The 21,312-nt window shown below is 46.2% G+C and overlaps 1 protein-coding gene across 50 annotated transcripts in view; it reads right to left on the bottom strand.

Moving 5' to 3' along the window:
- The window catches only part of FANCC (FA complementation group C), a 221,913-nt gene that overhangs the window by 25,874 nt on the left and 174,727 nt on the right, over window positions 1–21,312 (bottom strand). For 44 of the 50 annotated variants that reach the window (XR_012424987.1, XR_012424988.1, XR_012424989.1 and 41 more), the window contains 3 exons: window positions 11,185–11,341; window positions 1,969–2,021; window positions 587–686 (listed from right to left, as the gene is read on the bottom strand). Coding sequence is in view for 47 of the 50 variants with exons in the window: in XM_074018021.1 (XP_073874122.1) it covers window positions 587–686; window positions 1,969–2,021; window positions 11,185–11,341 (310 nt within the window). In the remaining 3 variants the exon portion in view is untranslated. Of the gene's footprint in view, window positions 1–586; window positions 687–1,968; window positions 2,022–2,321; window positions 3,011–7,732; window positions 10,650–11,184; window positions 11,342–21,312 lie in introns of those variants that run through there. The other 6 variants (XM_074018054.1, XM_074018056.1, XM_074018055.1 and 3 more) reach the window with 3 other exon arrangements.

Raw genomic sequence — 21,312 nt, 5'->3', positions numbered from 1 at the left:
TCTTCTGCAGGGTTCGGGCCTGGCCTTTGGTTTACTGACTGTGCCTAACACACACCTCCCGCTCACTGCCCTTCCTCGCTCCTCCTCTAGTTAGTCAAGCCTTTCCCAGTCACTCTTACCACCTCCTTTCCTGGAATCCAATTCACATTTGGGTCTCTGATAAGAATAAAGATGCAAATAATGAAGAATGTCCAGGACTGCTTTGCAATAAACGCCCTTTCCTATTCAGTGCATGCCATACAGACCCCAAGACGCCTCCTGCGGACCTGGGAGGCTCAGATGCAGCCAGAGGGCAGTGTCCCGCTCGGCAGACAGCGCACAGCACAGGGCCACGCATGCTGGCTCGACAGAGTTCTCAGATACAACAGTAGACAGATGCCTGTGGGTACCAGGGCACGGGACAGACAGATCTTGATTTGTGTTAAGTTAAAATGGTTTAACCTTTGTTGGGGGACTCATTAGGAACCTTTCTTTGTGAGCAAAACAGTCCATCAGAATTACTGAAAATAAAGTGCTCTTGTCCAAAATACTCCCAACAGCCTCTTATTCTTTGGGATGAACGAGTAATAGATGCAATATAACAAACCTGCTTGTTTTCTTTCTCCAGAGCTTCTAGGAAGCACTGCGTAAACACTTGAATAGTGGCTATGATTTCCGGGGCCCCATCGGTTTCCAGGAGTGCACACCTGAACAATGCAAAGTCAGATCAGAACACGTTTAACAAGTAATCCGGCAAACATAAAAACCTGTACTGTATAAGGGAAGAGTGGGAACACTTTTTTTGTGCCATAAGCTTCAGCAGTATCTCAACTCATCAGATTTCAGTCCTTGTGGGAAAGCAGGATAAATCTGTTGCTCCCTTTTGTAAATATTTTCTTTAAAATTGCAATGTGTAGAGCTCTCTTTCTTGGTTCTTAAATTATTAAGCAATGCAAATGCCTTCCATACAGGCTTGCATACTCTGTACAAATATTTTTGTATTGTATGCCTGGACACGCAACGTCAATATTTTGCTTTCACAAGTGGAGAAATGGCTTGGTCCATCCACCCAGCAAAGTAGGAAAAGAATCTGTGTGTACCTGTACCTGGTTTGGTTTCCGTGCATTTTCATACAATTAATTTTTCTTTATGTTTGTTTAAGCAAAAAAAAAAAAAAAAAAAAAAAAACCCTCAAATTTTGCTAGCTTTAAACCCTAAACAGTCATTACTGTAAAAATTCCTTTCCCCAAAGTCTGCAGTCTGCCCTGCAGCCTCTGCTGCTGTGTAGTAGGTGGGAGGGACTAGAGAGAGAGCTGATACGGGTTCCCCTGGAAGAGGGGCTGGGACACTCCAGGTTGACAAGCTCCCCGGCTGGGTCCAGTCGTAGTACTCCATGGTTAAAACTCCCACTAACTGCCAGCCACAGCTCAGCTTCATGGCTACGAGCTCCTCGTCTCTTGCCGTCTGTAAATCTAACGCATTTTCCAAGAAGTACTCGTATTTTCAAAATAAACATTCAATGTGTTGTAAGAGAACATGCAAGGTGTATTTTGCCCCACAGAAGAGCTCTGTTAAGAATGACTATTTATTTATTTTTCTTGGCTTTCTTTAGCTTTAAAGTCTTTTAAAAAGATTGGTCAGCCCTCACGTGGTGAAAGGAGCATACTGCTACCCTTTATTCTGAGCTGAGAAAAATCCTACATGAATATTTCATGATATTAATATCTAACTCAATTCTGTGTTTCTATTATTAGAATCTTTAAAGGCTAAAGAAAAGAAAGTTATCTTAATTCTTAGGCGCTGGCCTTTGAATTTACACTGATTTTTTAGTTTTTACGTCTAATTACCACAAAGCTCAGAGGAATAGGAGGGAATCAGAAACTCTATTTCCCTGTGGTACAGCCAGAGACTACCACAGCATTTTCTTTTCGTGTTTGGAAATGGAACCTTTTTCGCATCAATTACTAGAAGAAACAGTGTAACATTTACCTGAACATCTCATCAACAACCCGGAATATGGCAGGGTGGCAGGCTGCTTGAGGCTGTAAAAGGAGACCAGGAGAAGGTGAAATATCACAGCCACTTTCTCAGAAACTTGCTATTATCAGCCCCAGGAGTTATCGGGAACTGCTCATGTCCAGAACACTGGCATATTCCTTTTGGTTAGAAAACAGAAGCACTGCTGGACTGAAAACAGCCCCCACACAAGTGCAGACGGTGGTCTCCTGGGCGGGGGTACAGGCTTCCTGTATATTCCTCTGTATACTCCTGTATGTCCCACGTTTTCTACAAAAGCTCAGGCGATCCATAATACAGGATCAGTAGGTACTACGGAAACTTACACATCCTCTGCCCGCATGTGGGGGTTGCCTGTGCCACCTCCTCAAACGGCTCCCGTGCTCCAGGTCGGGCCGTGCCTGCAGCCTGCGCCTTCCTGCGAATTCGGTCACGGGTACGTGGTAATGCAGAATTATTACGGGCAAACCAGCGACCACCACGCTGGACTCAATCACATCCCATCTTAGTGCACTGAACAGCTTACGTGATTTAAGACGAAAAGCGGGTTCGTGAAGAAGAATAAAAGGCATCTAACTTCTCTAACTTCCCCTTGATGTTCCGGCCGTGGGTTCCGATCACTGGTCTGCGGAAGCCCCGGGAGCTGGGGGCAGCTCCCCCGGCCCAATCCCCGGTTCCCTATGGTTCTGGCCAGAGCTCAAAGTAGGAGACGATGCCCGATGCAAACGCCCATTTGTGTTCCAAAACAGGCCCTTTATAGCAGGGTCCGTGATGTTTCTGGCACCAGAGCGGCTTCGTGGAAGGCGCGTGTCCGCAGACGCGGCGGGGAGACGGTTCCACGGAGCGGCCGCCCTCAGACCGGGGGATTCCGCGCATGCGCAGTCACCGCGGGGCGGCTCCGACGCGCAGGTGGATCGGGGCTCCCGGAAATTCAGTCACGCTGCACGTGCTATGACCATAGCTTCGGGAAACGCTGTTCGCAGGCCCCATCCGCCCCATCCGCAAGAAAAGAGGCGGCTTTGCTCCGCCCCGTGCCCCGGCGCACACTGAGGCAGCTCCGCCCTCCCCGCGGCCGCCCGCGGACACCGAGCCCGCGCCCTCTAGCGGCCACCCGCCAGCACTGCCGGCCCCGCCGGGCTCCAGGCAGCAGCTCCGCCCCTTGTCCAGGACAGGATAATCGCCTTTTAATTATCTCAGGATTTCTAATTTGCAAGTTAAAACGTCCTACTCTTTAAATAATCTATGCTCCCTCCTCCTTCACTGATGTGCATTTTTATCTAAAAGGAACTTGAAACTCTTACAGATAAATTCATTATCTATGCAACAAAATAATTGGGCAGGACCACTGTTGGAGAGAGAAGAGGCAGGTTATTTCGTGGCTTTGAACTCAGGCATGTCAGTGAATCTCCTGCTGCCCAGTCTCACTGTAAATAACAACAGTTATTAAGAGGTCACTGGATATAAGCACGGAAAACATAAACGTTTCTATGCATTCATAACGAAAAAAATAAAGGGGAAAGCAACTGTATGTCTTGAAGAAACGTGATTCATCGAAGTTTGCCAGAGCAATTTTCAAAGTTTGCACGACAACATGCCTATTGAATAAGAGTGTTTAAGATCAAATAGCACTCTTTGGTGCCCACAGGCAGACAGACAAGAAAGAGCCTGGAAATGCATTGATAAGATCAAACTTGAAAATGGCAAAACTGAATTTCTTTTTTCTAAATAGTCAAACTATCCCAGAGCCATTCTATAGGTCTGATGATAGTAGAGAATCATTCCATACTAATTATAGTGATTTCCAAACAGCAAAGAAAATGATGATCAGATGTGTAGATTAGGGCTACCATGAAAACCACTGGGGCAGCAAGGAAGACAATTCTACCCCGTTCGTCAGAAGAGAGTGAGAGCTTGGATGTGCTCTTCTGCTGTGAGCTGTTTTCTAGCAAAATCGCTCCGACCGATGTTTTAAATGTTTGCTGGCTGTGTGGAATCTGCTTGTTCTTTCCCATACAGATGGACTCTCCTCTTAGATTTCTTTCTTTCCAAATATTTCAGACCCTTGGCTACTCTCAGCCTGCTTCCACAACCCATTTTGGCTTTTAAAACAGATAAAAGACCAGGAGGCAGGGGAACCTGCGGAAACAGCAACGGCAGAGATTTTGATTTGAAAACCAGTCTCCCTTGCCACCCCACAGCTGTGAACAGCTCCTTCTCATCTGCACCCCTCACCGATGGCTTTTAAAATGAGACTCTTTATACTTTCTGAGCACATAATTTCAGGGTCAGTGAGTCCCCTCATGAGGACTGGAGTACTACAGGTCAGGCATGTGTCCCAGCGACATCAAATCACAAAAGCAATCTTAAGCTGCTTTTCTTATCAAGATAATCTTCCAAATAGAATTAAGGTTTTAATACACGCTTCTTTGGAAGCCGAAGTATCTTCCCCCCTAAATGTCTGTAGCCTCCTCTAAGTGATGACGCAGGCGTCTAACCTCTGTGAATCCTGTTTTATGTGTAGGGTGGGGCACTCCGGTAACACACCAGAGGTCACGCTGCAGCCCAGGGCTCCAAAGCCCCATGACCGGGGCCATTATCTTTTCTATAAAAGCGAGGAAAGAAAATAAACCTTTTGTGGTTTCCATCTGTTTGTTTTTCTCCATCCTACCAAAATCTGTTCCTTCTCAAGCTCTCTCTTCTCCATCTGGCCTAACGATTTCCACGGGCAGATCATTTCAACTCGAGGGGAGCTATGTCAGCAGGAAGACTTCAATAACACGAGTCTCGTCCTTCCCTATTTCCCCTAGTCTTTTCACTGAATGCCCAGGATGACGAGGGGGCAACGATGGAGAGCTCTGGGTTCTGCCTTCCTTCTCCTATAGACCCGATTGTTCTGCTGGGTGTGCATCCCCTTGGGCTAATGAGTGCTTTCCCTCTCATCTCCCCTCACGGCTACCCCAAACTGCATCATCTCCCCTCCACCTAGAAAGATGCCCATCTTCATCCCTCAAAACACAAAGGAAGACAAAGTCAACATGGAGTCGATACACAATCACCACGGTCTCAATGCCTGTTTTGGAGGACAGCATGGAGTCGATACACAATCACCACGGTCTCAATGCCTGTTCTGGAGGACAGCATGGAGTCGATACACAATCACCACGGTCTCAATGCCTGTTTTGGAGGACAGCATGGAGTCGATACACAATCACCACGGTCTCAATGCCTGTTTTGGAGGACAGCATGGAGTCGATACACAATCACCACGGTCTCAATGCCTGTTTTGGAGGACAGCATGGAGTCGATACACAATCACCACGGTCTCAATGCCTGTTTTGGAGGACAGCATGGAGTCGATACACAATCACCACGGTCTCAATGCCTGTTTTGGAGGACAGCATGGAGTTGATACACAATCACCACGGTCTCAATGCCTGTTTTGGAGGACAGCATGGAGTCGATACACAATCACCACGGTCTCAATGCCTGTTTGGAGGACAGCATGGAGTCGATACACAATCACTACGGTCTCAGTGCCTGTTTTGGAGGACAGCATGGAGTTGATACACAATCACCACGGTCTCAATGCCTGTTTTGGAGGACAGCATGGAGTCGATACACAATCACCACGGTCTCAATGCCTGTTTTGGAGGACAGCATGGAGTCGATACACAATCACCACGGTCTCAATGCCTGTTTTGGAGGACAGCATGGAGTCGATACACAATCACCACGGTCTCAATGCCTGTTTTGGAGGACAGCATGGAGTCGATACACAATCACCACGGTCTCAATGCCTGTTTTGGAGGACAGCATGGAGTCGATACACAATCACCACGGTCTCAATGCCTGTTTTGGAGGACAGCATGGAGTTGATACACAATCACCACGGTCTCAATGCCTGTTTGGAGGACAGGCAAGGGAGAGACCAACTTGTCACTCTGCACCATGAACTGTGCAAATTACACAGGCTCTTGTGCCCGGTCCTTGATGTTTACTTAAGCTGTTATTTTCATACCGACTCACCAGTGATTATTACAAGCCACTTGCCACTTGAAAGAGGCCTGAGAACGCAGAAAAACAGAATTCTCAGGAAGAAGCATTTCTTTTTTTCTGTCATTTGCTGATTTTGTGTGTGTGTGTGTGTGTTTGTGTGTGAGAGAGAGAGAGAGAATAGGGAAGAGGAGAGGGAGAGAAAACAAACCAAAAAGGGAAACTGGACTATGATTTAAGGTAATTCACAGACAAAAGCAAATCCCTTTTAGAAAAAATAAAAAGGCGGTGAAGCAACAGAAAAAATTATCAAGTACTTTCCATCTATCACCTTTCATAAGTATATTCGCCTTAAAAATAAAGAAGGAAATAGCAGATGACAGAGAAGCTGAAGTTCATTAAGCCTGGCATAGATTCTTTCCTGGTATTTTCATGTACTTGCATGCAGTTTAAATATTTACTTAGGAAATGGGTCATTTAAAGAATCAGCTAATGGGCAGCTTCCCTCCAGTTTACCCAGCAGCTGGACAATCCCGCCCCACTGTGTAGCTGTTTCCGAGCCACTGTTCTCTCCACAGTGGGAAGCCCTTGTTGTTAATATGTGCATATTCACCACAAAGTACCTTTCTTCTGAAAAAGAAGATTCTCCATAAGAGTCATTTCACCAGTGAACTCCTCTATTGAATTGAAACATGATTTGGCTTGAGCAAAACCTATTTATACAAAACCTTTACATCTATCATGTACTATGAGGCACCTTTATAAATATGTATTTTTTATTATGCCATTTGTTTCTTTCCTATTTTCAAAATACTAAACATAACACTCTAAATATCCCTTTTACATTTTCAGATCTATTTTGTTTTAAAACATTCAGGTTCCTTTTAACAAATTGGAGCTTGGAAAAATTATTCTTTCTTTTTAATCTTTACCAGATGTTGTTTATACACAAACAATTTTTTCAGTACTCCATAATGCAATTATTGTTTAATTAGTGATAAATCTGTCATTCCTGGGCTTAAGAACTTAACAAGTTCCAAATGTACTTTTGCGTCTTAAATTTACATGAGCTCTCCTCCGTATTTGGACACAGAAGTGGGAGGCACAGGGATGCCCAGCACCCCCTCCCCAGCCCCCTACCCCTGCCTGAAGTCCTAGCCTTGCCCAGTGGCCTCTGTCCAATTAGCCAGGGTAGCCCAGGCCGGAAGCAAGCTCCTGGCCACCTGCTGCTTCACAGCTCAGCCTGAGTGGCGATGACCCCTAGGTCCACCCCTGCTTTGTTTCGGGGTTTTTTCCTCTCTCCCTTCATCTCTGACCACAAGGTCTGCATCCCCAATTGCAATTCCAACTGCAATTCCATTGCAAGGAAACTTGCAGTGTGGGCCTCTGTCTTCACAGAGACGATGCTGGAGGATCTGGTGCCCCCCTGAGGCTAATTCTGGAAAGTGCAACTCCAGTCCAAGACGCAGAATCTTCCAGCTTTTAGCAACACACATCAGCCAGCACTACTGGACCACTGCTAAATTATCTACTCCAGCGCTTGTTCAATTACATGCACCACATTAAAGAGCTCAAAAGGAAGTGCTGAAAAGACTGAAATAGCAGGAAAAGAAAACCCTGGCATGTTACTGAAAAGCTACTTAAGCACGGCAAACTGACGACATCACCCAGGATGTGGAGTGAACTCTTTAGCACGGCATTTTACCAAGGAGGAGCTGCACACTGGGAGTCTGTGGAAAGGAAGTTTCTTTTTCTTTCTGAAGTGCTATAATTGCTACCTGGAGAATGAGGAAAAAAACACATCCTATCCCATACCAAGGAGGATATATACTGAGGTATCTAGATGCTTTTTATTCTTAAGCTCTTATTAGATAAATCTTCTGAATTGCACCATAAAGATTTCTAGGTAGGAGAGAAAATGAAGCATATTCTGGTATCAACTATTAGTGAAACAGAAACAGAACACTCAGCTGGGTGCCTCCTCTGCTCCTTTTGTTTTGGGGACAAGTCTGCCTGGGAAGATGAGGCTAGCTCCTCTGGACCCAGCTGCGGGTGGGCTCTGCTGGCAAAGGAACGAAAGGGAGGGCATGGGAACCGGGTACCTTCCAGCCCTGGCATGCAGCTTGCCAGCCAAGCACAGTGCCACCCTGACACCCTGCAGACACTTTTCATTCCAATGTGGAATCCAAACAATAGCTTTCTGGGCTCCACAAACAGAACTGTAACTAGAAAACATAACATCCTTCTAATTTGGGGCCAGCCTTGGGAAACTGAACAATGCCAAGAAGGCAGCATAATTAACAAGTGGCTTTCACTGCTGTGGGTGACATCAGTTTTTAAGGTCAGGTCTGAAGCTACGGATTATGGTCTTCCTGTGCCCGTGCTGTCAAGGGAAACACACGACCATCTGCTTTTGAAAAGTTTCAGTCTGTACAGTAAATGACCATCTAGGGCTAATACCTCACTTGATGTAGGAGCCACCAACTGTGGCGGACAGCATGACTTGAGGGCAGTCCGGTCTACCGCATGGAAGCCAAAGGGGAAGCCTCAAAAGTGAACGGGCTTTGAAAACTTCTCTTTCATTTTAGATGTTAAATACATACACAGTCATTTGGAACTCAGGTAATAAGAGACTAATCCCTCATTATTCATGGTCTTAATGGAAAATACCAGACCTGCGAGTCCAAGAGGCCAAAGAACATGTGGGAAGGTCATTTCACTTCGTACAACCTGTACCACACTTTTATCTTTTGTTTTTGTTACATTTTGGTAACTACAGAATTTCCAGGACTCATTCTGGATAGTCCCAAGAGAGAGAAACATAATTAACAGTGCTCTATATAAAACACAAGTTATGTAGACCATCACACTTTAATTACTCTCGGAATCCAACCCTAATGTAATAGGCATCAGGTTTCCGCTGGAGCACGGCGCGGCAGTCTCGTGCTATCTGAGTCTCAGAGATCTCTCTGATACTTCTGTACAGTCCTGTCACTGCACCAAGATGCTGCACTGCGATAAATGAATCAGATGATGCAATTAGGAAGCAGGCTCTTCAGGTTACCCCTGCAGTCACTTAGCCACATCACAGGCCTATTCCAGCCTGCCTGGCTTTCTGGCACTGCAGGCCCGGGATGCTGAGAACAGCCCACACCAATCAGGGGCTTCCACTCATCGTCTGTATTGTAATTACCTCCTGGAACCATGAGGCGCAGAGAGGTCACATCCTGCCAGTGCCACAATACATTAAACCAAATAACACCCTCTAGAATCCCCCTTTAGCCATAATGGAAGCTCTGAATTTCTGCACACATGATCCTGATAAAAGCTTTTGTAAGTCAGCGGAAGATTACTGTAAACTACAAACTGGAGACTGAGCATTATACAGTGATGTGCAATGGGACAGCCTGCGTTCGCTGTCTTGCATCTGCTGTGCTCACCACAGTGCTACTCAGGCATGAGGACCACAGGCAAAAAGGACATGGAGAAGGTTCAGAGAAGAATCCAAGGATTAAGGAAAGGCTGGAGAAAAGGCAATGGGACTAGAATTTCTCAACGGGAGAAGACTTAAAGAAAATGTCATAAGCACCCTGGGAGCAAGCACATAGCCCAGTTACTATATTTTGCCACTGAAAAGGGCCCAGAGAAACTGAAGTCCTAGTATGCGCATGTCAGTTAGAAACAGATTTAGTGGACAATAGAGGTAATTTATGACCTTGAATCACCAGGAATGGGCTGTCAGAGGGCTTCTGAAAGTCGTGATTTATTTTGAATTGTACTGCAATCATTTTAAAATAAGGTGCATTCCTATTTCTTGCCTTAATATACGACTCTTTTGGATGGTACGGTTAGGTAGTAATCATCCTTAAGAAATCTCTTTGGGCGCTCTCAGTCTTAATATACACACGTCCTCCTTTCTCTTCTATCATGGCAAACGTTCAAGTCAGGTGGGATCAGTGTGTGCAGCCTGAGGTATGGGTGAGAGCAGCGTGGCTGTCAGCACCTGCAACCCTATGCACGTCGCCCTGGGAGGCCGAGGGGAAGGGTGAAAGGGGCCATGAAACAAGGGGAGAAACGGGATCGAGGAGGAAGGCAACTGACTCCATTAGGATTCCCTTAGACAGTCTGCAACTAGAAAGAGAAAGAAAGAAAGAGCACAGAAGTCCCAGCTGCACTAAACAAGTTGAAGGCCTCTAGGAGGTAGGACGAGTGGGCACAGCCAACCCCAGAGACTTCCTCAGTCTCAGCTCAAGGGCGAGGGTGAACACTCCCTCCTTCCCAGAGTCCCGGCCAACAACTGAAGACCGGACTGTTCCCTGTGGCTCTCGGAACTCACTTTCTCTGCTTGTAGGAAGCAGGAAGAGGTGGAAGGCAATCTCTGTGCCACATCGCTGCAGGTTCTGAAAGCTAAAGGGAAACAGGGCAGAGTCCGCTGGGGCTCCTGGAAGACAAAGCAACTGCAGGTTTCTGAATCGTTTTTTCAGGGTGCCTTGGTCTTTATTCCCGTCCTACAAAATGTGCTCCAGTCCCACAGAGCTGCCTCCCACGAAGGAAGATGACTGGCGAGTCGGTGGTGGCGAGGGCCACTGAGAGCCCAGCGTGCCAGACACCGGGCCCAGAGGTGGATGTCCACGTGGGCTGGAGTTCCCGGATGCACAGTCCTAAGGGGGAAGGGAGCCGGCATCACTGCACAGGGGAGGGTGAAGGCAGGTGGCCTCACACCAAAAGAAAACTTACAGAAGTCTTAGCAGGTTCTGCTGCTTTAACCATTTTTCTGGGGTTTTATGTCTCTCGAGTATTTCACCTTTCCTCTAGTGAAGAGCTAAAAGTTTATTTTTTGAATGTTTTTAATTGATTCCTCCTCTTACCCATAAGTTCATTTCTAAAAACTTATTTTCCATGCTGAAATAATAAATACTGTTTTTAAAAAGTCTGTTGTGCAAATGTCAATTCTTGTGAACATGTGATATATGGCACATCAATCAAGTAAACCTCGAATCTCTCCCTGCATGCTCCAAGGATGCAGAAAAGCCCCTACGTTAGCAATTTCAAAAATAAAATGTAAATACATGATTATTTATAAAGGTTCCAATTGCTCTTTTGTTTACATCCCCCCCTTTCATTCTCTGACTAAAAGAAATGATTCCCAGCATCTCCTTCAAGGATTTTTTCCCTTCATCAAAGCCCAGCACGTACCAGCGATGAATCTTTTATAAAGCATTCGATCCTTCTCAGACAATTTCTCTCACTGGAGATTAGCTTTTCTAAAAGATGCAGCATTGCTTTTTCAAGGCTGGGAAGGTGCCGAAGCCAGAGGCAGACTACAGCCGACATGGGGAGAGAAATCTTCTTCCTTTCAGAAATAAATAAACAAAATTTTAAATAGAAATGGCTTACTGAAAAAAGAAGATTAAGAAAGTTCAAAATGCAATCACTAATCCAATTTGTGAGACTTCTTCTCATCACGGTCATAGCAGTGGCTAATAATTTATGGAACCAGTGAATATTTACCAAGTACTCATTTGCAAAATAATGTGAATATGCTTCCACTTCAACTCACCTTAAGAAATCAGAAATGCTTAGGGAAAAAATTGCTTTCAAAAAGAATAAGCGAATGTCTACTGATGGAAGAAAGAGGGAGTGATAAAAAACGGGATGGGAAGGCCTTGTGATGCCCAGTCCCTAACTGAAGAAATAAGCGTGTTCAAACGTGTGTCATCATGCCTCACAATAGGGACATGGACCTGGGTTTCAGTCCCAGCGCCACTGCCTACTAATTGTATGATCTTGGGGAAGTTCACCTCAGTTTATTTATCCGTAAAATGGGCCTATCTAGTTCACAGTGTTCTTGTAAGGATGAAATGCAACAACACACCTGCAGTGATTAGCACAGGGCTTGGCACATAAACATTCAATAACTGTAACTGTAATCGGTTGCTTGAAAGTTGAAAATATTTCTAACAATTTCAAGGCCAGATGCAGTGGCTCACACCTACAATCCCAATACTTGGAGAGACTGAGGTGGAAGGACCACTTGAGCCCAGGAGTTCAAGACCAGCTTGGTCAAACAGTGAGGCCCTGCATCTACAAAAAAAATGTTTTTTAAAAAATTAGCCTGGCATGGTGATGTCACACCTGTAATCCCAGCTACTTGGGAGGCTAAGGCAGGAGGATTGCTAGAGCCCAGGAGGCTGAGGCTATAGTGAGCTGTGTTCACATCGCTGCACTCCAACCTGGGCAAAAGAACAAGACCTTATCTCAAAAGAAAAAAATCCAACTTCATATATGGTGGTTATAGCCCAGTTGGTGCACTGGACCTTAAGTATGACACTGGATAGGTTAGTAGGACTGGGAATCAAAGGTTCCTTAAAAAAAAAAAAAAATTTATATATATATATAAATGTGATCTCCCGCTCACACCCTGAGCTTCAACTTGTCCAGGACCCACCAGCAGGCCCCGTTCCTCATCTCCCCACCTCCCACACCTGGCAAAGCCCTGCCATGGTGCCACACCCCCTCAATACTGGACATGCCATGTACTCAGATGAAAAGAAGGGAAGAAATGATTTCTGGAGGATTTACTAAGAGATCAGTTTGAAGTGTGTGGATTTGGAGTGTCTGAGGCACAATCAAGCAGATATTCAACAGGTCCTTGAATATCCAAGGTGGAAGCTCCGGGAGAGGTATGGGCTGAAGGCACACATCTGGGTGACAGAACCCCAAGGGAGGAAGCTCTGAGTGGAGAGGCAGGCAGGGGAGGAGGAGCAGCTGCAGATGGCAAGAGGCGCAGAAGCAGAGGACGCTGTCCCCAGAGCACAACACGACACAGGCCTCGGGCAGGGAGTGTGCCTCTGAGCAGTGCCGCAGAGGGCAAAGGAACCCTGGTTGTGCCGGGCAGGCCCTGGATGGGAGCGCGTGGCGGAGGGAGGAGAGGAGTGGAGGTGAAGTCAGGACTGGAGATAGGACTTCAGAGGACTGGCGGTGACAGGAGTGATGCCAGGCGGGGGCCCAGAGGTGGGGCCTAGCGTGCTCCTGAAAGGCTGCCGACGGGCAAGGCGCAGAGGAGTGGGAGAGGCTGAGCAGCAGGGGCTGGAATGATGCTGTTTCGCTTGCACTTGAATCCCCAGAACAGCCCGACAAAACAGGTACAAAATTATCCCTTCCCCGCACAGAAGAGGCAGCCGAGGTCAGAGAGGACCAGGACTCGCAGCTGGTAAGACCTGAAGCCGGGGGGCTGAGGCTGGAGTGAGTACAGGGCCACACTGGCTCTGGAGGGGTGCAGGAAGCCGGGCCTGGGCTCAGCGGAACAGCGGGCAGATTGACTGGGTGGGCCAGACGCCGTGCCTGTGCTTATGCCCCTCGTGAAGAGGAAAGGCTTTTCCATCCAGGTGGTCAGCCAATTCTAGCCGCATCAGTGGAGCCCTGGGGAGGGGTTCCTGTCCAGTAATCGGCGGGGAGCAGAACAGCCCTGGGTGTGGAGAGGGTGCTCGTAGCTTCCATCATGGAGCCAGGAAGCTCTGAAGAGGAGAGTTCGCCTCTCAGTGACTCCTGCCTTCTGAAGCAGCAGTGCTGGCTTTGACCAGCCTTCCTCATGCCTCATCTTTTTCCAGGATCCGTGTAATACGAATCTGTATGTCACTGGAAAGGCGTTTCACTGCAGCCAGAGATCTTCTGCCAGCACCACATCCTGGCCGAGAGCCACGGCACGGTGCGTGGCATTCATCCTGCCAGGGGGTGGCGGGGAGGCTGCCGCAGCACTCGGGCCCAGCCACCAGGAGCAGCAGCAAATTCACAGAACCGACCCGTCAGCGGCAGGAACGGACGGACACCGCATGTCACGCAGGCACACGAGTCACACTCCAGTCATAAAGCGCGTGATGCGTCCGTTCTAGTTTGAAAACAATGTGTGTTAATGGCTGTCTTTTTATTAGAGCCTTGATTCAGAGCACACTCTACTAATTGCTGTGAGTGATTACGTTTATGGACCCATGTTTAATTTTGGATAGATTTTGCTCTAAAATATCAGTGACTTAACTCTTTGTAATCACTCCTGAATGAAGGAATCGCTGAAGCAGTATGATCTTGATATGCTTGCCTAACAGAATTTGGCCAAGCCAACATATTTGTATTCTACATGGTGCTCTGAACCAGGCTGGGTTTAAATAAAAAGGCAAATCACAGAAAAAGCACTGCAAATGGCCTTTAAAAACGTGCAGCTCTCTCATCTAACAGTAAAGGAAGGGAAATGCACCAATGCAGTCTCAGTTTCACCTTCCCCGTGCAGGCGCTGAGAAGAGTGACAACACCCAGTGCTGGGGTAGGCACAGGGTGCACCTCCTCACAGGCAGCGGGCAGTGGCTTCACACGGCCAGTCATGTGGTGCCACTGAAGAAAATGCAAGACACACACCCCCGTCTTCATCATCGTACTGCTGTGAATTTGCCTGGCAGAAACAGAAACATCAGTCTGAGGATATTCATTGCAATCCTTAAATATGATCAGGACAAAACTAGAAACACTGCAGTGTGCACCCATGGGGACGACGGCACAGAGTGTGGGCCTTGTGCCATGGAGCATGCCCCTATTTCAAATGAGCTGGATCCGTGTCCTGGGAGGGGTATTTAAGACGTGTTGGTTAACATGCAGGCTCTGGAGTGATGTGGCTCCTTTAGTTTCGACAGTGAGCAGAAAATGGCTTTATATGGACTTTATGTTTAACAAGCATAAGGTATGGCTACCAGAATTACTGGAGGATGAGGAGGAGGAGGTAATGAACATTTTCTGTATATACCCTGTGCTGTATTGTTTGACCTGACAGAATGAATATATATATCTACACACACACACATATTCTGTGGAAAATTTAAAGAGCCAATAAAGTAAAAAAGAAAAAAATGTTTTTAGGGAGACTAAAAAATTCCATTCTGTTCAATGCATTAGTGACAGAAACGCTAAGGTTGTCCTTTTTCTTCTCTATACTGGTTCCATCCATCCTGCCTGGAATTGACCAAAATCATGAATTCAAGGAAACAGAGTAAGATAAAAACTTGACTCCCCCAAATCCCTACCTAATAATTAGGAGAGTTTTCTGTATCGCAGTTATGTTTTAGGGAATGGATAGGACATTCAGAATTTATGTGTAATACATTACTATTTTCTCCTTTAAAATAATGAGCAGTAGGCTTCCAATCAGGGCTCCACTTAGAAATCTGATTTACAGTGACAGTGTCTGACATGAGGCAGGGAAGCCTAAACAGGACGTTCTCCCCTGTCCAACAGACTCTTCCAACAGATGCCTCCTTGACATTTAGAAAACTCTGCTTTGTTTCCCCCAAATACTGAGTTTAGTGAGGAAGTTGTGTTTTCTCAGCCTTTCCAAAAAGAGGTAGCAGGTAAAGAAATTGGTCCAACGGCTTATTAAGTAATTTTGGCTCCAAATATTTTTATAGCTACAAAAAACGAAACAAAACAAACAAACAAAAAACCAGAATGCAGAATTAAATTCTTCACAAGAAAGGTTCTTGCTGAGGGAGGCCCATCTGAGGGGCTGTGTTCTAAAGCCGAGTGGTAGAGAGGCAGCCAGGGCTTCCTCAGCCCAGACAAAGGTGCGCCGGCAACAGTCCACCTTTTCAAACCAGAAAGAGACCAAGGCTGTTTGGGTTGCCAGAGAAACTCACAAAACTTGGATTGAACTGTTCTGGAGAACTGCTTAATTCCAAGGAACTGAAAAGAACACTGTTTGATCCTAAAGTTGTATTTAGGTGACAGCCTGATCTAAGCAATGCATCATAATTCAAAGGTTGCCATCATTATCATCTGTATGTGCAGAGCAGCTCACTTCTCAAAAGGCAGCCGCCAACAAGCAGAAGAAATGTCCAAACCCAAACACACCAGAATGTCTGTCAATTACACATCAATAGCAGCAGATTTTTGTTAGAAAAGTAAAGTTTTCTATGACTAAATTTGTGACCATATCTTATTAAGGTTAAAAAAACAGGATGTGGCCGGGCACAGTGTCTCATGCCTGTAGTCCCAGCACTTTGGGAGGTCGAGGAAAGTGGACTGTTTGAGTCCAGGAGTTCAAGACCAGTCTGGGCAACATGGCAAAACCTGGTCTCCACCAGAAATACAAAATAATTAGCAAGGCATGGTGGCACATGCCTGTAGTCCCAGCCACTCGGGAGGCTGAGGTGAAAGAATCACCTGAGCCTGGGAGGTCGAGGCTGCAGTGAGCCGTGACTGTGCCACTGCACTCTAGCCTAGGTGACAGAGTGAGACCCTGCCGCAAAAAAAAAAAAAAAAAAAATAGATACGAGGAAGTCTCTCTGTTTCAATCATGGATAAACAATATTAATAGAAATGGGAGTTTTAGTTACTGCTAATTCTTTGCCACCTTTCTATCCTTGGTATTATGCTGACCTTTCTTTGTTTAAACACTCACCTGTATCATATGACAACATTTAAATCTGGATTTTTCTTAGATTTTTTCAATCTAAGTTGAAAAAAACATAAACCCAACAGCTTGATTGTAGATCGGCCCTTTCTTGTAATTTACGTTTTCATTTCCAGAGGTCTCATTTTCCTGATTTGTAAAATGGCTAGAGCGATACTGAGGGCATTCAAAAGAATCTGTGGCTCCCGAGAGTAATTCCAGTTAGGCTCCTTTTTTGGGGTAATTTGCTATGCAAGAGCATAACAGATGAGTAAACTACTAATACATAAATTAGTAAAGAAGCATAAATTAGGTTCTTCTGATAAGATAATGAATTTTTTCTTATTAAGCACTGCTGGAAGCCATATTAGCTCTTTCAGCAATGGGAATTAAGCTTACATCTGGTTTTAGTTCAGTGGTTCTTTTGTTAGGGGGAAAAATATGAGTCTGTGAAAACCTAATACTACACATTGTCAAAAATAATACAATTACTAAAGTCAATAATGGGAACAGCAATATGCTAACAGTTTACAGTTTGTTTGTCGGTGGGTTTTTTTTGGATTTTTTTTTTTGAGATGGAGTTTTGCTCTCGTCACCCAGGCTGAAGTGCAATGGCACGATCTCGGCTCACTGCAATCTCTGCCTCCCAGGTTCAAGCAATTCTCCTGCCTCAGCCTCCTGAGTAGCTGGGACTACAGGTGCCTGCCACCACGCCTGGCTAATTTTTGTATTTTTAGTAGAGATGGGATTTCACCGTGTTGGCCAGGCTGGTCTTAAATTCCTGACCTCAGGTGATCCACCCGCCTCAGCCTTCAAAGTGCTGGGATTACAGGTGTGAGCCACTGCACCCAGCCACTAACACTTATTTTCATTTTTTAGAGACAGGGTCTTGCTACATTGCCCAGGCTGGAACTCCTGGCCTCAAGTGATTCTCCTGCTTCAGCCTCCTGAGTAACTGGGATTACAGGTGTGTGCCACTGTGCCTGACTTTTTATTTTTATTTTTTAAAGCCTATAGCATCCGCTACTCCCCAGGCCCAACCCCCTTCGGCTTCCAAGATCAGGCGAGACTAGGCACATTCAGGATGGAGTGGCTGTAGACGCTAATGGTTATGGGGTATTTACTGTGGATACCACGCACCGTACTAAGAATATTACAGTCATTCAACCCATTTAAATCTTAGTGTATTTGTCCTAGTTTGTATGTTTATTTCTGTTATCCTACCATACTTAAAAAAGGGACCTCTTTTAACTCTCAAAAGTGGCATGGTCTAGATTTCAAATCATATGGCTGCCCTATTTACCACTCAGAGCCACCCCTGAACTGCGAGTGTTAGAGTGGTCAGAGACTGGTATGTCAGTCATTCCTACTACCAGGAGCTGTTTTTACGCACAGAGCACTTCTCACGCTACCTGTGTGGATTTTCTTCCTCCACAAAAACCAATGCTCCCAACTCTCTAGACACCAACTGGGTGTCCAGTGATTCAATTCTGACACCACCTGGTGTTAGCACACACCCCACAGGTTAAGGGCTCAGTCCCACAAGACTGCCCCCACTTCAGATGCCAGCTACAAGTCTGGGCCTCTCATTCTTCTGATCAACTAGCTATAAAATCAGAGGTTCCAATGATCCTCTCCTCAGGTTTGATAATTTGCTAGAATGGCTCACAGAACTCAGGAAGACACTTTATTTGCCATTGCCAGTTTATTCTGAAGGATACAACTCAGGAATAGCCACACGGAAGAGACGCATTGGGCCAGGCCTGGGGGAAGGTTCAGAGCTTCCGGGGCCCTCTCCAGACAGGTCACCTTCCCAGCATCTGGATGTGACCACCAACCTGGAAGCTGACTGAACCCCACAGTTTAGGTTTTTTATGGAGGTCTCACAATGTAAGCACAACCGATTAAATCGCTGGCCAGCAGTGATCTAGGTTTTTTATGGAGGTCTCACAATGTAACCACAACCGATTAAATCGCTGGCCAGCAGTGATCTAGGTTTTTTATGGAGGTCTCACAATGTAAGCACAACCGATTAAATCGCTGGCCAGTAGTGATCTAGGTTTTTTATGGAGGTCTCACAATGTAAGCACAACCGATTAAATCGCTGGCCAGCAGTGATCTAGGTTTTTTATGGAGGTCTCACAATGTAAGCACAACCGATTAAATCGCTGGCCAGCAGTGATCTAGGTTTTTTATGGAGGTCTCACAATGTAAGCACAACCGATTAAATCGCTGGCCAGCAGTGATCTAGGTTTTTTATGGAGGTCTCACAATGTAAGCACAACCGATTAAATCGCTGGCCAGTAGTGATCAGGTGGAACTCTGAGCGTCAGGTGTGGTTGGTTCCTCTGCCTACCAGCCCCCATCCCGAGGCTATCTGGAGGCCTACCAGGAGTTACTTCATTAGCCTAAACCCAGGTGTGGTGAAAGGGACTTATAAATAATAAAAGATGCTCTTATCACCTCAATACTCAGGAAATTCCAAGGGTTTTAGGAGCCTGGATGAAGACCAAATGCACATTTCTTATTGTATCACAAGATTACAGTCATGCCTTCATTCTTTTTTCTCACTTGTTCACTGTCTCATTCATTCAGGCATATAGAACAAATTCTCCATCCAATCTTCAAGCTTCTCAGTATTTTTGAAGCAGCGGATTCGGATGACCTCAGAGGACATGTCATGCTGAATTACTTATACTTACAAAAGGACCTCAGCTGCCCGCCCAGGAAGGTTTTGTGCAGTCTGTAGCCTGCAGGTGCCTATGACGGCAGCCCCAGGGACAGACATGAAAAGTTGACATTTAGGCCAAGAAACTTAAAAGTTCCTCAAGGTTATCTAAACCATAAAGAGGGGCAAGCATCTGCTGTTTAAAAGACAGGCAGCCCATTGCTGAAAATATATGACTGCATTTGGAAGCCAAGGCCAAAGACACCAGCCAATTGTCAAACAGATGAAATTCCACTGGTGTACTGTGGTTAAGCAAATAGTTGGAAGGCTAAACACGGGGTAGGGTGCATTGGTCAAAGAAAGCGTGTGGTTTCCAAATGACCACGCAGCACATCTGGGGAGGGGGTGTTGGGCGCGGCTGGTAATTTGCACTGATTGACTGGATCAGCCTCGCTGTGTCAACATGTGGCTGGGATGTTCTGTCTACAGGAAAGTGTCCATGGAGAGGCTCCAGCTCTTACGCCACTGCTTGGGGAACTTGCTGAGCTGAAGCCACAGGATTTGGACACACTGAAGACCACCCAGCACTTCTGGACAGTCTGTCCCTTATGGATTAGCAGACATAACTTTCCAAACCAAATAAATTTTATGAGTTGTTGAGGGAGAACGTGCTATCACAAGCAAAATTACAAGCAAGGGAGTGTGGGCCTGCCTGGGGAGCCGCTGCCCTCGGCGGCCCTCTGAGCACTGTGCTGGAGCAGGAGTAGCTGTTCTCCGAGCACGTCGCCTGGCCAGTGATTTCTCAAACAGCTTTCACAGAGGACCAGGAGTGTTCACCTCCAGATGCCCTTTAATTCAGCTCTTGCTGAAAGAGTAAGGCTGGACACGGGGGTGGCTGAGACCCTATTTTCCTGTGAAACATTCCTAGATCAATCAAGAAGGGAGCTGCCACAGTGAAAGGCAAGAGCATTTCAGTTAAATATTCTTTGTAAGGATTTTGAAAAATCACTGTGGAGATTGGAAATGCCAGCTGGTGTGATCAGCGGCGGGGCCGGGAAGCATGTGCTCCGTTGCAGGTGTCGGGCACCGTGAGGGAAGGATCCCAGCGCCGCGCCGCACGTTCACAGCGCCCTTTACTCGGAATCTCACATAAGAACCACACATAACGCTCAGACTCCTCAGGAAGCTCACTCCACTTGCTGGGTGAATCTTGACAGAAGGTTTAGAGTAGGCAGAAAAAAGGCCGTTTTATTTTTTTAACCACGAAACCTGTGATTTGACCATTTTTCGAAACATAAGTTACTTAATCTTCTATTTCTCTTTTTAAATCTCACTTTCACAAAGTCCCGGATTATAATCTTTCATATAAACTGAAATTAAAATATGTATCCTACTTTTTAAGAGTTATAGATATAAAAAATGGAAATACTCTGAATTGTAAGAACAACGGTGGTTTTGAGCCTGTTCGTTTTCCAAACGCAACAATGAAAATCTATTTGAAGATGGAGAAGATCCATTCATGACAGTGAAAACATTCAAAACACAAATACAACAAAACATTAGGAACAAGAAATGTGTAAATCCAATGTGTGAAAAATCTATACAACGCTCCCATCGATCACAAAAGCTGAACAAATGGTAAAACATATGTGTTCTTGAACAGGCGCACAGAAAGCCTTAACATCATGAAAACACCAGCTCTCTCAATAATCTATATACTTACAGGAGTCTTCCCCCGAACAACACTGGGTGTCTTCCCTGCAACTAGAAAAATTGGTTTCAGAGTTTATGTGGAATATAAGACAAGCAATGATAGCAAAACAAACTAAAAACAACCCTGGTAACGGAGACAAATCAAAGGGAATGATCCTTAGTTTGCATCGATGCCAGCACTAAAGCAGTGATACTGCCGCACGCACATGCAAGAGAGGAGGGAACCAGAACAGAAGGTAACAAAACAGGCCTGACCGTGTGAGAACGTGACGAGGGCGCCACCTAAGCCCGCAGGACTGCGCCCCGGAGGCGCGCACCCTTCACCGCGCTCCAGAGGGCGCCCCAGAGGCGCGCACCCTTCACCGCGCTCCAGAGGGCGCCCCGGAGGCGCGCACCCTTCACCTCGCTCCAGAGGGCGCCCCGGAGGCCCGCACCTTTCGTCACACTCCAGAGGGCGCCCCGGAGGCACGCACCCTTCACCGCGCTCCAGAGGAAGCTCCGGAGGCGCGCA

The sequence above is a fragment of the Macaca fascicularis genome, chromosome 15 (assembly GCF_037993035.2).
Source record: "Macaca fascicularis isolate 582-1 chromosome 15, T2T-MFA8v1.1".
In the NCBI taxonomy this organism is placed as follows: Eukaryota; Metazoa; Chordata; class Mammalia; order Primates; family Cercopithecidae; genus Macaca; species Macaca fascicularis.
This window is presented reverse-complemented; position numbering and strand designations above follow the sequence as displayed.